Source organism: Leptonychotes weddellii, chromosome 15 (genome assembly GCF_054177405.1).
Source record: "Leptonychotes weddellii isolate Sample4059 chromosome 15, ASM5417740v2, whole genome shotgun sequence".
Classification (NCBI taxonomy): Eukaryota; Metazoa; Chordata; class Mammalia; order Carnivora; family Phocidae; genus Leptonychotes; species Leptonychotes weddellii.
In genome coordinates, this window is record NC_138383.1 from 1,632,347 (window position 1) to 1,648,566 (window position 16,220).

General features: G+C 58.1%; 2 protein-coding genes and 1 long non-coding RNA gene across 4 annotated transcripts in view; 1 reads left to right on the forward strand and 2 right to left on the reverse strand.

Moving 5' to 3' along the window:
* The window catches only part of LOC115941141 (uncharacterized), an 11,843-nt gene extending 9,574 nt beyond the window's left edge, over nt 1-2,269 (forward strand). For both annotated transcript variants that reach the window (XR_014140332.1, XR_014140333.1), the window contains exon 4: nt 1,874-2,269. This is a non-coding gene — a long non-coding RNA (uncharacterized LOC115941141). The remainder of the gene's footprint in view (nt 1-1,873) is intronic.
* The window catches only part of RPTOR (regulatory associated protein of MTOR complex 1), a 378,655-nt gene that overhangs the window by 29,353 nt on the left and 333,082 nt on the right, over nt 1-16,220 (reverse strand). The window lies entirely within an intron of this gene.
* Nucleotides 5,787-13,040, reverse strand: CHMP6 (charged multivesicular body protein 6). The gene is made up of 8 exons (XM_081804287.1): nt 12,930-13,040; nt 10,548-10,657; nt 10,306-10,393; nt 10,139-10,225; nt 8,823-8,888; nt 8,547-8,627; nt 7,247-7,301; nt 5,787-6,766 (listed from the first exon to the last, which is right to left on the reverse strand). Exons 1-8 carry the CDS (start codon nt 12,990-12,992, stop codon nt 6,711-6,713), a joined length of 606 nt encoding a protein of 201 aa, XP_081660413.1. The 5' UTR covers nt 12,993-13,040; the 3' UTR covers nt 5,787-6,710.

Genomic DNA, 16,220 nt, shown 5'->3' on the forward strand with positions numbered 1-16,220 from the left:
CCCCCCCCCCCCCCCCCCCCCCGCCAAAGAGCTGCCAATATCGAAGGCCCGTGATTCAGATTTTCTCAAAGCAGGCGCAAGCAACGCTCCCGACGGCTCTCAGATGCTCCAACAGGGCAAGCTCTGTATTTTGTCCTTTTCCTATTTTGTAGCGGGTACCTGGCCTGGTGCCTGCTACTCCATCCTAGGCAGTGGAAGTCTGTTTCCCGAGTCTAAAATTCTAATTTGCTTCCAGTAGTTCATTGCTAGTAAATAGAAATACGTATGGAATTTTATACAGTGACCTGGTAGTCCATAAGCTCACTAACCTGCTGGTTAGTTCTCACAGATTTCCTGTAGATTCCTTCGGGGTTTGTTTGTTTTTTTTTTTTAAAGATTTTATCCATTTATTTGACAGCAAGAGCAGGAACACAAGCAGGGGGAGTGGGAGAGGGAGAAGCAGGCTTCCTGCTGAGCAGGGAGCCCGACGTGGGGCTTGATCCCAGGACTCTGGGATCATGACCCGAGCCGAAGGCAGACGCCCAACGACTGGGCCACCCAGGCGCCCCATCCTTCGGGGTTTTCTACGTACATAGTCATGTTGCCACAACTAGAAACTTACCTTTTTTCCTTCCCAACGTGTGTGCATTTGATTTCTCTCCTGATGCTGCTGACTAGGACCCCCAATGTGATGTTGAATAGAAGTGACCAGAGGAGTCCCCTTGCCTGGTTCCCCATCTTACGGGGGAAGAGCATTCAGCCCTTTGCCATTAAGCATGCTGTTAGCTGTAGGGTTTTGCAGATGCCTTTTATAAAGAAGTTCCCTCTTTTCCTAGTTTGCAAAGTTTTTTTTAATGCTAGCTGCTGAATTTTGTCACATGCTTTTCTTGCATCTACTGAGATGTCATCAGATTTTCTTTAGTCTGTTGATATTGTGAATTACATTGATTGATATCTGTATGCTGAATGAACCTTACATTTCCAGGATAAACCCCTACATTTCTGGGATAAACCCCATTTGATTGATCCCAGAATCAAGTTATTCCAGGATAAAGAGCCCTTCTTACATATTGCTGGATTAGGTTTGCTCCTGTTTTGCTGAGGATCTTGTGTCTGTGTTCATGCTGGATGCTGGTAGAGTACGTTGAGAAGCACTCCCTCATCGGCTTTCCCTGAGTTCGTGCAGAATTGCTATGATGTCTCCCCTTGGTGTCTAGCGGGACTGCATTTCTTTAGCAGACACGAGTGCGCGCCCCATCCGGGCAGCCTCGACGAGCTGCCTGGTGTGTGGTTTTCAAGGAATTGGTCCCTTTCTTCTAGATTGATGAATTCACAGGCATAAAACTAATATTTCCTTAATGTTCTTTTATTGTTTACAGGGTCTCTAGTGATGGTTCCCTTTCATTCCCGATGTTGTAATTTGTGCCTCCTTTGTCCTGGTCAGTCTGGCTCAGGCTCATCAAATTGACTGAGCTTAGCAAATAACTGCGTTTTGCTGTCACTGATTTTTCTTTCATGTTTTTGTCTTCATTGATTTCTGCTGTTATTTCCTTTGTTCTGATTACCTTGGATTTAATTTGCCCCTTTTCTAATTAATTAAGGTGAAAGTTTAGCTCATTGATTAGAAACTTTCCTTTTAAAAAAATATGCATTTAGTATTATGAATTTCCCTCAGAGGAAAAGCGCTACTTTAGTTATAGTCCACAAATGTTAATGTTTTAATTTTCATTCACTTAAAAAAATATTTTCTAATTTCTCTTGTGAATTCCTCTTTACCCCATTGTTTAATATCTGTGGATCTTTCAGAGACCTGTCATTGATTTCCAGTCATTACTTTATGGTCTGAGAACATACTTTGTAGTATTTCAATTTTTTTTTTTTTAATTTTGTTCAGGTTTACGGGATGGCCCAGAACATGGTGCATGTTGGTGAGCGTTCTGTGTCGCGTGAACAGAATGTGCGCTCTGCCGTGGGCGAGTCCGTCCGGCTGGTCTCCATCCTCATCCTGGAAGCCTGGCTGCCTCATGTCCAGCCTCCAAGAGATGGTCCGTCCTTCGGTTCTGCCGCTTGTGCGTTGAAGTGCTGTGGTTCTGTGGGTACTCGGACTGCGATGCCTGCCTTTGTCACATAACGTCCCCCCCGTCTCGGCGATATTCGTCTTGAAATCCACGCTGTCTGATGCTGACGTGACCATTGCAGCTTTCCCTGGATTCGCATCTCCCAAGATACATTTTCCCCATCTTTTTATTTTTTTCCTGTCTTTATATTAAAGTGGGCTTCTTAGACACGGCACAGTCAGGCTTTTTGTTTTTTATTCACAATCTGTCTTTAACTGGTGTGTTTGAACTGTTTATATTTAATGTGGTTATTAAGAACTGATTTTAGATCCACCACTTTATTGTTCTCTCTGTCCCTCTGTTACCCCTTTCCTGCCTTCTTTCGGATTGTTTGAAAACCTTCGGATTTTTGGCTGCATCTGTGTGTACGTGTGGTCACACTAGGGGTTTCCGCTACACGCCCACCCTTCCGCAGGGGATTTGGAGTTAACTGCAGACGCCTTACCCCTTCCTTTCACGTCACAGCTGTGGGCATTCACAGGTGTTGAAAACCCCACCAGTGTTTGAATTTTTGCTTTCAGCAGTCACATACGTTTTTAAAAACCTGAGAGGGAAAATTATCTTTTCTATTTACTCAGATATTGACCATTTCTGTTGTTTTTCCCCCATTCCTGAAGACACACATGTCCATGTGGCATCATTTTCTGGCGGCCTGAAAAGCGTCCTCAGTAGCTCCTTTCGAGCAGGTCCGCACAACCAGCTCTTTCCCTTTGCTGAAGAGTGTCCTCGCTTTTCCTTCCTCCCCAAAGCTCTGGGCTGACCGTTGTCTTCAGAGACTTTCAAGACCCGCTTCCCCATCTTCTGGCCCCTGTGGTTTCTGATCCCAGTGCTTGTTTGGATCATTGTTCCTCTCTACAGCTTTCATTTCCACCTGGAGCCTTCCAGATTTTTTTTCTTTGCCTTCAATTTTTAGCAGTTTAATTATGATATGTCTAGGCACGGCTTTCTTTGGATTGGCCCTGTTGGGGGGTCACTGCAATTCTTGTCTGTAGGTTGAAGTCTTTCCTCAAATGTGAGAACTTTTCGGCCAGTCTTTCTCCAAAAAAATTTTTTTCCTGCTATCATGTTCTCCTCTCTTGGGATTTTAGTAACACAGCATTGGACCTTCTCATCCTGTCTCACTGGTCCTGAGGCATGGACTTGCCCCGAGGCACGGACTTGCCCCCACACTTCCGTCTCTTCTCCAGACCAGATGATTTCTGTTGGCTGATCGTCCAGCTCATAGAGTCTTTCCTTGGACACCTCCTTTCTGCAGTTGAGCTTGTTAATTTTTTGTATTTTTGGTATATTTTTCAATTCTGAAATTTACATCTCATTCTTTTGTATCCTCTCTACTCCCCAGCTGAGATCTTTCCATCTGTTTCCAGTGTGTTTAACTTTACCTTCTGTGACATAGTTCCGATAATCCCGCCACCTGGATCTGAGTTGGCATCTGCTGATTGTCTTTTCCCTTGGAAGCTGGTCACGTTTTCATGATTCTTTGTTCTAATCCGGCATTTTGGCTGCTGTGTTGTGTCGACTCTGGGTCTGTCATGATCCTCTGGAGAACAAGGATTTTTGTCCCAGCAGCCTGTCAGCCTGGCTGGTTCAGACCACAGGTTCTGCTGGCCTCCAGTGGCCACTCTGAGCTTCGACTGTTCTTGTGCACGTGGACGTGGACAGGGTGGCAGGGCCTCCCTCCTGAGTTTGTGGCCAGTGAGTGACCACAGAGAGGAGCTGGCACCTCCAGAAGCCCCCGTGTTGTCAGGACAATGCCCCACACTCTGCCTGATGTCCCCCAATTCTCTCCCTGGGTAGGGCAGGGTTTCAGGGAGACCCCAAGGGGTGGCTGTAGGTGGGGAGGGGGCCTCCCTAGGGCAGGGCACACAGATGGGCCAGGGAGACCCCATTCCGTAACTGGGTGCCCAACCTCATCCTGGGTGGTGCCCCCATCTCATCCTGGGTGCCCCCGCCTCCCCACCCCCTGCTTTTAAACTTTCATGCTGCCTGTACTGGGGACAAATGTGCATCCCACCAAAATGGTCCCCGAGCCCAGTCCTCACCCCTCCTTCCTGTCCCAGGCTTGTCCCAGCTCCCCAGGTAGTCCTCTCTAGTCTGATGGCCCCATGGCCCCCCTGTAGGCCTCTCCCACCTGTTTCCCTAGCCCCCACTGATCTTGGGCAGGATACCAGCTCTGCCACCAGAGGTTTGAACTCAGTTCTCACTTGTCTGTAGTGTTCCTGAGGGCTATGCCCTGTAGATTAGAACAAAGTTGTGTCAGGGTCACGTCACTGGTATTTTAAGACCAGGGTTCAGTGCTGGGCAGGATCAATGTGAGGCTCATCCTAGCAGGAGGGGTCACCCCGGTCCCCCCCCCCCCGCCCCACATGGGCTGGCAAGCCAGGCAACCTCTAGGGCCAGAGCCTAGGAGTCAGCTCAAGGTCATGCTGGGTTTCAGGGCATAACCTCCCTAGGTGAACAGAATAAATGTGTAAACAGAGAAAAGGTGATTAATTGGTACGTAAGATCTAACTTCTTGGACAGTGCGAGAGGACAAGATTCCCTCCCCAACTTTTGGGCTGTTTCAGGAGATGGGGGTGCCCCTCGCCCGGGTCAGGACGCCCAGGCTGCTTGCTGTGTTCCCCATGCCAGGGAGTGGGCCATGCAGACCCAGGCGGGTTCTCCAGGCGCTCACCAGGGGGGCAGTTGGAGCCCTGACATCCCACCATGCAGCTCCCGTAACGAAGCCCTCAGGGAGGCCAGCCTGTGACTGCAAAGGGCAGGCTTGCAGACAACCCTGAGCTCTGGGGTCCTGGGGAGCAGACGGAAAGGAGATGGGTCCACCCTGCCAGTGGGGTCTGCACCTCCCCCAACCAGGCCGTCCATTCCCTCCACACTCTTGGACCTGCAGCTGCAGAGTGGGACCCGGTCGCTGGATGGAAAGGCTGCCTGCTCCTCCTTGTCTCTCAGAACTGCCCTCAGGGCCATTGTGCAGTCTTGGGGGTGGCTGGCTGTGCTACCAGAAACATGGGTGGGGCCCAGCAGCCAGCCTGGCACCGGCAATGCCAGTTTCCTGCAAATTTCCCCAGATTACCTGGCAGAGCGCCCTCTCCTGGCTGAGGCTGGCATTACACCTCCAAATCCAGGTTTTCAGCTTGGGTCTCACCCCCACCCCCCGGGGGCAACTCGGCTGCATCCCATCATGCCCTCCGACTGAAGGGCACGGAAGCCCCCATAAGTGGGACACCCCCCATCCTTCTCCTTGCTGTCGCCTGCTCACTCCCTGGGGCATCTGGCTTCCCATCTGGGCACTGGGACTCCAAACGAGCCCCCCTCCTGGAGGAGGTACCCAACTGACCAGCCTCCCTCACCCCAAGGGGTCTGAGGCCAGCCTCAGTGAATGAGGGGACCGCCGGTGTCTGTTCCACTGGAGGGGGACCAGGACCCTACCCTGCACCTTGCTACACGAAGCTGCCCTGCCTGAGGGGACGGCCAGAGCCCAGGGTGCGGTCAGTGCTGGAGCCCCGCCCGGCGCACTGAGGACCTTCCCTGCCCCTGCGTCCCCAGCCCCCACGTGGTGCTGCTGAGGCAGGCGCCCTCGAGTGAATGCCCTGTGAGGGTCAAGGGGCCGTATTTCAGGGACCCAAGAGGAGAGGAGCCACACTTTAACCCACCCAGGTGCTCCCATGGGCCCCACTCCATGAGGCAGCAGACCATGCAGGCATCAACTTTAATATGGGGCTGACCTGTTGGGGGGCTGGGAGGATCCCCTTTCTGTTCTTGTTGGGAGGGAGATATCATTGGGATTGTCTAATACCAAGATGAGCCGTCAGCTGGAGAGCCGCGATCACCCCCCACAGCGTCCGCCCGGTCGGAGAGCCCCGGGTGCCCAGCAGCTTCCCAGGCAACGGGGGCCGCACCCACCCGAGCGGGCCCGTCAGCACCTCCGGGAAGCCCTGGGAGACCACCGGCTCTCCAGGAACATCCCTTTGCAGTGGGGCCGAGCTCCCGCTGGTGATGAGGGCTGGTCGGGGCTCCGCAGCCACCAAGCCAGCAGGGGCGGTCCCCCTCCTCGCTGGCCCAACGCCCCCAAACACCGACACAGAGGAGGACTGGTTTCCAGCCCTGAAGCGACAAGGAGACTGGGCAGGTCAGGAAGCCAGGCCATGGCAGGGACTCCCTCACGGAAGCCGCCAGCCGACGGCAGCAGCAAGAAGTGAGCAAAGGGCGGGCAAGGAAGCTGGGTTCGACACGCCCTCGAAAGAAGAGAGCAAGCTGCGGAGAAGGTGGCTGTGGAGCCTCACGGGGCCAGGGACAGGAGTGTGGCCAGCACCAGGAGCACTGGGTCTGCCTGTGGCCGCGTGGGAGCCACAGCGTCAGAGGCCGTGTGTGGCCAGAGGGTCTGAATGTTGCCATTTAATCCAGAAACGAGAGCAAGACCGCAGCGCCAGGGAAGCGCCCCTCCGCAGTCACCCTGGGATGGAGCGCTGCGTGCGCCACGCTGCTCCGTCAGCACCTGACCGGCCTGGCCTGGCGCTGGCCTCCTGGGAGCCGGGCCAGGGCTGGCCACGCACCCAAACTCTGTGGGCCCCAGTCTCTGGGGAGTCCCCGCCAGTCCTGGAAGAGGAGGCCAAGTTACGAGGCTGCCACCAGTTCCACCTGCTTGGGCCTGGCCTCGCGGGGGACTTGCTCTGTGGAGGAAAGAAAGAGGTGTCTGTCGAGTAGAGAAGACCCCAAAGGCAGAAGGAAGGAGGGTGGCGAGGAGCCTGGTCCCACGCGGTGCGCTCCGGGCGGGGCCTGGCGTGAAGGAGGAACGGGGAAAGGGGCAGAAAGAAACACGAAGGGACCACCAGCCACACGGGGCCCCAGCGGCGGGTGACACCACAGGGCCCTGCTATTCAGAGGACAGCTCGTCCTGGCCGGACTCGGCCTTTCCCCAGCTCTGCCTCTCTGGAGGGGGTCAGGCTCCACCAGGCCACCCCCACCCCAGAGACCCAGGCCCGACCCCAGAGTGAGGCCCGTGCTCCTGAGCTGGCCCCAGCAGGCCGCCTACCCAGCTGGGGAGGTGCGAACCAACCTCCACCAAGCAGGGAGCGAAGGACCTCGCGGCCCGGGCATTGCGCTTTGTTCTAGAACCCACTGTTCTCCAAAGGACAGGGCAAGAAGCATACCTGGTTTCCTTTCAGGAAGCGGCTCTGAAGGGACCTCTGGGAGCTCTATCTGCTCCTACAAGAAACAGGGCGGAGGCTGTAGGACACCACCTGAATGAGAAGCCTCCCCGCCAAAGCTCCAGAGCACCACGTCTGCAGCGTCCGGCACCTCCGAGACTTGCATCACCCCAGGGGGCTTCCCTGGAGACCCCGGTTCACACCCTGGCCGTGCAGGCGCGTGCGGGCTCAGGAACACGCACGCACACGGGTCCCGGAGCTGCAGAGGCGCCCCGGCTGTGCTCGCTCTGGGGCAGGACTGTGGTGGAGCTGCCGGTCCCGGGGGGGCACTGGGCTGCCTCGGGGGCAACGCATGGCAGTTCACCTCCCAGCCGGCTCCCCTGGCAGCTCAGGGGGCACTTGGGTCCTCGGGAGGAAGGACATCAGGAGGCAGGTGCCCACGGGACACTGAAGGGCAGAGAGCAGCAACCCTAACTAGCTGCTGCTCCTGCAGGTACGGGGAGCGGCAGGTGGGGGCCACAGTGAGCCCGTGGAGCCCTGAGGCGGTGGCCCAGAGACAGGGATCGCTGTCAGGGAGCGGACACAGGCCTCGGGGCCTGCGCGTGACAGTGAGTGACCTGGCCACAACGGGAAAGACCACTCGTGTGATCACGAAACCACACTCTGTCCCCCTGAAGGGTCTGAGTGAGGAGTCAGAGCATTTCTGCGCTGTCCAGGCACGCCTGGCTACAGGCTGCCCCAGGCGCCTGCAACGTTCTCGGGTGGACAACCCAGGACACCGTTCTCTCCAGGCCAGTCTCCCCTGCTGTCAGCCAGGTACACAAGGAGACAGGGCCTCAGTGCAGGACAAATTCTAGTCGCTTTAGGAACACCAGCTGCAAAACCAGGATTGTGTGCTCATGTGACACCTGATGCAGGTGTTCACCCAAGGCCAAGGACCATGACGGGCAGAAGCCTCCTGGGGGTCCGATCACCTGAGTGACTGTGCTCAGTTCTGGGGGGTCCGATCACCTGAGTGACTGTGCTCAGTCCTGGGGGGTCCGATCACCTGAGTGACTGTGCTCAGTCCTGGGGGTCCTATCACCTGAGTGACTGTGCTCAGTCCTGGGGGGTCCTATCACCTGAGTGACTGTGCTCAGTCCTGGGGGGTCCTATCACCCGAGTGACTGTGCTCAGTCCTGGGGGTCCTATCACCTGAGTGACTGTGCTCAGTCCTGGGGGTCCTATCACCTGAGTGACTGGGCTCAGTCCTGGGGGGTCTTATCACCTGAGTGACTGTGCTCAGTTTGAGAGATCCTATTACCTGAGTGATTGCATTCAGCTCCTCCAGGATGGCATCTTCATCTTCCTGAGTGAAGCTTCCTGCCAATAGCTCATCTATTTGCTGCAAACGGAAGAGCAGAGGTGAGGACCGTGGCCAGGCTGGGGCAGGGGGTAAGTGGCCTCTTGTGGAGGAAGGAGACAACCCAGGGCTCAAGGCCCCCCCTCACTCGAGGGCGGCCACTGGGCACTCACGCAGGTGGTAGGTGCGCTTGCAGGCTGGTGGAAGGCGGGGGCCCTGGAACCCGGCAACACCTACCCTCTGGTACTCCACGGCCTCCTGGGTCTCCTCCAGTATCCGCTCCACTTCTTCTATGGACATCACCTAATCAGGGCAGAGGGAGTCTCGTCAGTGAGGCACCAACAGAAGCCCTTGCAGTCAGGCCACCTGGACCGGCAGGGCACAAGCCAGGCCACGCGGGCCACGACACAGTTCTGGTTGTTTCTGCCGCGGGCTGGGCCCATGCACAGAGGCTCCAGGGCTCCGAAAAGACCTGTCTTTTCAGAAGCCTCGACTGCACTGCTCAGACTCCTGCTGGCCCTTCGCCCCAGACCTCCCGGCACCCCAACCAGCCTAGAAGGTCCAGGTAGAAATAAGTAAGAGGGCGCCTGGGTGGCTCAGTCATTAAGCGTCTGCCTTCGGCTCAGGTCATGATCCTGGGGTCCTGGGATGGAGCTCCGCATCGGGCCCCCTGATCGTGGGAAGCCTGCTTCTCCCTCTCCCGCTCCCCCTGCTTGTGTTCCTGCTCACTCTGTCAAATAAAATCTTTAAAAAAATAAATATTTCTAGGGGCGCCTGGGTGGCTCAGTCGTTGAGCGTCTGCCTTCGGCTCAGGTCATGATCCCAGGGTCCTGGGATCGAGCCCCGCATTGGGCTCCCTGCTCCGCGGGAAGCCTGCTTCTCCCTCTCCCATTCCCCCTGCTTGTGTTCCTGCTCTCGCTGTCTCTCTCTCTGTCAAATAAATAAAAAATTTAAAACAAAAAAAAAAAAAAGAAAGAAATAAGTAAGAAGGTGTCAAAAACTTTCTCTGGGCAGCTCACTTGATTTCGTTTGGGTTCAAAGAAGTGCCTCTGCTTGCCTGGCAGGTACAGCACCTGGTCAGAGGTGGTCAGAGACGGACGGAGGTCAGAGAAGCTGGGTGGCTGTGGCGCTCTGTGTAGCCCCTGCTGTCCACTCATCAGGAGATGGGGCTGGGCGGAGGCACGGCCTCTCTGGGCCTCACCCCTCCTTTTGCTACCCACCTCTATGCCTCATCCTATGACAAGGTTGTGTTCACCTCCTCCAGGAAGCCCTCCCAATTAGTTCACCACACCGTTCCTGCACCCTCACTGGACTTTTCTTCCAGTAACTTGAACGTCTGTGCCCATCACCCCACTCTCAGGTCAATACCCTGGGTTTGTCCACCACCAACAGCATCACCTTCTCTCGGTAGCAACTGGCTTTCCCACATTCCCAGCTGGCACCAACAGCTCCTGGCCAATGGCCTAGGCACAGGTGTGGCCTCGGGCACAAGCCCCGCCCCCTCGTTCACCCAGCTCCCCTTCCTCTCTGCCCCCAGCCCTGCAAGGACCCACCTGATGCATCTTTTTCAGACACTCATTTCCAATCTGCAGCCCTTCGACCACCTTCATTTCAATCTGGGTGAACTCAATACTCTGGACCTGAGGATGCCAAAGCAGACCAGGTGGTCAGGGGCCTGCCTCCCCCAACTCCTTCTCCCCCCACTGCCTGCTCCGCCTACCATCGTTTCCAGGCTGGTGATTTGGTTTTCTGTCTTGTCCAGAAGCTGCTCCCGGTACCGCTTCTTCTTGAGCAGCAGCTTGGCCCGTCTGCAGAGAGAATCCGCACGGTGACCCGCCAGCCGTGCCCGTTGGCTGGCCTTACCCGGCACGCACCGGCCTCTCCTGGGCCTACCCCACCCCCTGCTCTAGGCCAACGGGGGACTGGAGCCCCTTTGCACAGCCTGCCCTGGGCCCCACTCACTCCTTCTTCCCGTCCCGCAGGAGCTGCCTGGCGATCTCGCGCTCCCGCTCCAGCTGCTGGGTGACCCTCTTCTGGTACTGCTTCAGCTTGTCCCGCTGCTGCTTCAGTTGCTGCGAGAGCGCAGGCCTGGGTCAACACCGTGCTCTCGCTGCCCCGGGCCCCGCGCAGGCCACCCAGCACCCTCTAACACAGAGTTCTCCGTGGGGACAAAGGGCACATGGGCCAACGTCTGGAGACATTTGGGGCTGTCACCACTGGGGGGGGCATGCTCCTGGCACCAGTGGGTGGAGGCCAGGGGTGCTGCTCAGCATCCTGCAATGCCTGGGATGCCCCGCACAGGGGGGAGGCAGCCCCAGTGTCCACAGCCCTGAGGTGGAGAGCCTGTTCTCAAATGCATCACTGCACAGCATGGCTGTGGATGCTCGGGGGCGGGAGAGCGGCAGGTCAGAGAGTTGCCGCTGCCTCAAAGGCTCAGAGACAACAGAGAAGGGCCCCAGAGAGCCACCATCCCACCCAGCCACAGCGAGGGTTTGGGACCTTCCATCCCGGCTTCGCTCTGCCGGCTTTAGACGTGTTCTCGATGTCTTTAGCTACCCTGCTCTTGTCGCTTATCACCGTGTCTGAGTTGACAACAAACGGCACATTTGGGTGAAGTGCTTGCGTGATCTTGCCAAGCACCTGGGACCCCCGGGTACTGTCCCAGAAAGGACACAGGGTCATTTACACATGTCCTATTTTAGGCCATTCACATTGCTTCCAAATCTCACCATTTCAGATGACGGTACGGTGAACACCTGCAGGCACAGGGCATTTCTCATATGTAGCTTTATATCTTTAGCATCGATTACTGTTGAGTTAATTAACTTAATTAAGTCAAAAGGTTCGTACATCTTTAAGACTCAGGATAGTGAGAAACCATCCACCAGCGTAGACGTGTCTGCAGGGGCCTGCTTCATGGGTCCCTCTACAGCACGTTCTCCTTAGTGCCTGTCCCAGGGAACCACATGGCTTGTGGGTCAGGCCTGGTGATGGCCGCACACATTCTCCTTGCTGCAATGAAAGGGGCCCGCTATCCCGGCCCCATGGCCCAGAGACACCGTGACCAGCCTACGTGTGCAGTCTTCTCAGCTCTGGCTGCCGTTCCTCCCCGGGGGGGCTGGGCACCCGCCCCTGCCCCTCGGGCCACTGTCCAAGCTGGGCGTGTACAGAGTATTGAAGGTGAGCCAAAGAAGCAGGTGGGGCCAGACTGCCTCCTTTGTAAAATGAGAGGCGTCAGCAGAGGGTCACAGGGCAGAGAGCACACTGGGGCCTGGAGCTTCTCAGCTTTACAGCCTAGGAAAACATCAGGCAGTAATTCGGTTTACTGTGTGCAAACCGCGTTGTTCCAGTCTGGGCCACACCAAACTGAATTCCTGGCAAGCAGAAAGGTCTCCTTCCAGAGAAACCCAAAGGTGAGTCCTCAGGAGAAGAGAATCGCCTTGGGGGTTCCCACGGGCGCCAGGTGCGCCCCCTGTCTCCCCAGAGCTTAGTGCTCTTCCTGTGCAGCACCCACCGCCGTTCAGATTTTCTCTAGGGACAAACGTGCCCGATTCCCCTTCATCTGGGGAACTTCAGTTAAGAACCTTTTATAACATAGGGTCTCTGAAGCCAAGGTGAAAAAACCATCTGTCATTTGAATTTCTCTCTTCGTACAAAAATGACGCATTTTTGTTGCAGGTAATTTTGAAAAGAAAGCATGAGCAAAGGTAAACTCTGCTCAGATTTTGGACCACCTCCTTCCTGGCACACTTCTCTCCTTACAGAAATGGATCGGGGTGCACATGCCATTTCACTGAACCTATCCTAGGATTCTGTCCACAGAAACTAACTTTTCTACCGGAGCTCCCCGGAATCTGCCAACAGCAAGAGCAGCACCACGGACACAGCCGAGTGGGGTGGCGGCAGCCCAGCGAGAGTGCTGAGGGGGCCGAACAGGCTCGCAGACCCAGGCGAGGCTGGCGCGCCCCGAATCTCGACCCCGCGCCTTAGTTGGGCCGCGGCCCCCCGGCCCTGGGGCGCGGGGCGGGCCACCCGGCGGGACCGGCCCCCCAGCCCGGGTCGTGGGACTCGGAACCTGCCACCTGCGAGCGCGCGCTCGCCCGCCGACCAGGTGTGACCACGACACAGCGCGACGCTCCGACACCGCGGCCCCGGCTAGCCCTCGCTCGGATCGCCTTGCAGCCCCTGAGCGGACGCGCCTCGGGGCTCGGGACGCCCGCCGCCCGCGGTCCGGCGCCGCGACCCGGCTGCGAGAAGCCCGTCCGGCGGAGCGGCAGGCCCTCCCGGGGGCCGGGCAGCCCTGCCCCAGGCCCCCCCGCCGTCGCCGCGGGGCCCGGCCCTCACCAGGACGGCCTTGTCTTGCTCGGTGACCCGGCTCTGCTTCTTGCGGCCGAACAGGTTGCCCATGGCGCCCCGGCCCCGCGGCCCCGCCCGCCGCGCCCCCTCACCGCCCTCGCCGCCCTCGCGGCCGCCGTACGTCGGCCCCGCCCCCTACGGCGGCCGCGCGGGGCCAGGCGCCGCAGAAAGCGAAGCGCGTGCGGGCGAGCGGCCGGCGGTCCACCGATTCGAATCCGCCTCTGCAGGCCTCCGCGACCGTGGCACGAGGACGCTGCCGGCCGGGCCTGCGCAGTCCTAAATGACGCATTTCGCGTGCCCTCCAGAAAGTCCCCCAGCTGTGCAGATGCAGACTCAATGTTCCAGGCTCCTGTTTAGGTGGGATCCTTGCAAGGTAACCGGTGGATAGCGTCCGTAGGCCGTCAGAAATCCTGTACCCGAGCCACTGCCCCGTGGCTGGTGCTGACCACAAAATGCTGCGTTTAGTGATGTGATAGTCAACCTGCGGGCTTCCAGGTGTCTCCTGAGAGCTATGGGCCGCCCACCCAGCCCTGCGCCCCGGTGACTCTGGATCCACCTGGCCTGCGGCTCAGTGCCCGGACCTGCTCAGCATGGCCCACCTCCACTTCTGGTTCCGTGTGCCCTGGCAGAAGCCTCCAGCCCTGGGGGATGAGAGCCTGCACGGGGCTTTCAGGTGGGGAGCCACTCACACCTGCCGCCCTGGTTCCCACTGTGTGTCCTGGCCGTGAGTCCCTGGTTTGGAGGGCACACTGCCTCTCACAGGACAGCACCCAGCCCTGTTGGGTCACCCCAGCTGATCCTGTACCGGAGTCTGCAATGGGCCAGGCCACCGTCCTGACAGCCCAGTGGCTCGTGGGCAATACGTGCCCGAGATGAGCAATCCCGGGGAATGAGCCCCTTGCCTCACCTCCTTCTGCAAAATGACCTCCTTGGTCAGAAGCGGTGTTGTGTGGGCACGTGCTGGCCGGCCTCCAGCGCACTCCGGTGCTGCTCTAGCAGAAAGCCTTGTAGGCGGGAAGAGAAATCCGTATCCAGAGGAAGTGTCTATGCAGGGAGAACAAGTCACTGCCTCATGATGGAAACATCCTATTAGCCAACCTGCTGTCAGGTGGCTGGCTGGTCCCCCCAGGGAGCGGAGCTATTCCGGGGGCTCAGTGCTGTTGAGCGGCTGGGCACTCCGCAGTTGTTGGAGGCAGGCGGGCCTTGGTTAGGGGAAGTCTGTGTTGCTGAGCCCATAGCCTCTATCCCAGCTGCCATGGCCACTTCGTGAGCACTGGGAGGCAGGGGAAAGCCGTTCAGGGTGGTGACTCACATCAGGTTTTGGCCATAAGGCCTAGAGCTCCATTTCTGTTCCACGAGGCCAGCACTAGTCTAGGTGGCTGCCCATGTATTTCATTCTGGACACCCCGATTAGCCAGAGTCCCTGTGAGAGAACACTCCGCGCAGCAGTGTGTCCCAGCCTCCTATTGGGGTAAGGTCCAGCCTTGGTTGGAGACAGCGTGGCCGCTGTGGGACCATGCAGCCTGCCTGGGGCAAAGAAAGGTTCCAGCGGCTGAGAGCCAGAGCTGGTCTGCAGGAGAGCCCACCCCTTGGCCAGGAAACTCACTAGGGGGTATGTGGGGGCCACGGAAACTGCCCACCAGGGCTGAGAATCTTGCTGGGCATGGGACAGGCTGGAGGAGGTCCACCAGAAGCAGCCACAGGTGGAGGAGAAACTCACTGAAGAGCCTTCCCCTTGCTGGCCCGCTGGCAGTGTGCCGTAGGAAGAGAGAAGCAGCCGGAGACAGAGAGGGAGCCCCTCGCTCTCCCTGGCAGCCGCGTTGCTCCCGCACTCTGGCGAGGAAGCCCCATCAAGCTAGCTGGCGAAGGAGAAATGTCTGCGGGTCTGGCTCCCCCATCACGAGCGGCCAAAGAGAGAGCGAGTCCCCGGTCAGCCTTCACATACCGCAGTACCGATGCTCCGGGACTCCCGGGACCGGGTCATAAAAGGTGACACGGCCAGTGGAACTCACTTGGAACTCAGCCACCTAGTCGGCGGAGCCTAGTGGCCCGGAGCGCAGCCTGGGTGGAGAGGAACTGGCAGGCAGTGGCCCGTGCCAACCACGCGGCCACCGGCTTGCACAGGGAGGTTTCTGTCCCCCGGCCAGCTAACGTTGCAGGGAGCAGGGATGCGCCTTTCCCGCGGACTCGGCTTAAACGGAAGATTCTTGAACTCGGCCCACGGTGGTGGCTGGCTCCACAGCGACAGTGGACCGGAACGCTGGAGTAGGCAGGCGGGGGATTTGCAGCGTGTACTTCTTGGAATCCTGCACGGCGGGGCCCATTCTGCCCTCTGTTTCGGGCCCCCAGTCCTGGAACCAGCTCGGGCTGGGGGCAGGTGAGAGGTCGGACTCTGTTAGGTGCTTGGCGTCAGATCTCTCCTCACCCGATCTGGATTATTTTCTCAATGATCAGTGCGAGCTTTCCTACAACGTCCATCTTGTTCAGGCCTAGGGGCGCCTGACCAGCTGCAAGTCCAAGACCAATGCCGAAGAGTCCGGCACTGTCCCTCGTGACCACTGCTCCCACAACCCCGCTCTCCTGACCCCTGGGCCTGCCCCCTAGGGTGCCCAGGGGAAATCAGCACCTCCACCGTCATTCCTGACCCACAGAGGGCTTTTCAAGAACGTGAGGTCCTCACCATGGGCTTCCTCAGGGCCCCTGTCAAGGTGCTTTGGGGACACAGCAAGGGACCCAGTGAGTGGGCTGCACCTGACACATTCACAGCGCGTCCTTATCTCCCTAAGCCCCTGGAGTCTCCCCTATGTATTACACCAAGGGATTTCTGGCAGCTCAGCTGTGCCGCGTTTAGTCCAAGTTTCCAGCAACAAAGGGGCAAGGTTTGGAGGAGGTCAAGGAAAGGCCCTCGCAGGTGAAAGCAAGAGGTGGGGCCCCGAGTGTCTGGAGAGAGCACCCATGCGGGCCCGCTGTGGCTCTCTGCTGTGAGTCAGCAAAATCTTGGTATTCTTGGGCTGGGGTCTGGAGGAGAATCGCCTCCCCGAGGCAAGTGACTGCCTCAGTGTGGTCCCCACGGGAGGGGCTGTCTCAGGGAGGAGGGTCCCCTGTGCTGGCGGGCCAGGCTTTATGGGCTTAGCCCCGCGGGCGGGGCATGGTCCTTCCACCCCGGGGTCTCCGTCCTCACTCCTCTCCGCACTCCGATCTGGACCTGGCAGGGTGGAGAACCCGCTGTCTGTGGGAATCCTGCCAGCCCCAGGATGAAGCTGGGGGAGTGGTTTCCAG

Excerpts from the sequence above, each read along its gene's own strand:
- CHMP6 (XM_081804287.1), bottom strand. The coding sequence starts at position 12,992 with ATGGGCAACCTGTTCGGCCGCAAGAAGCAGAGCCGGGTCACCGAGCAA. Across the intron at positions 10,658-12,929 it reads AGCAAGACAAGGCCGTCCTG|CAACTGAAGCAGCAGCGGGA; the intron begins GTGAGGGCCGGG and ends GCGCTCTCGCAG. Across the intron at positions 8,628-8,822 it reads AGGCCGTGGAGTACCAGAGG|CAAATAGATGAGCTATTGGC; the intron begins GTAGGTGTTGCC and ends TTCCGTTTGCAG.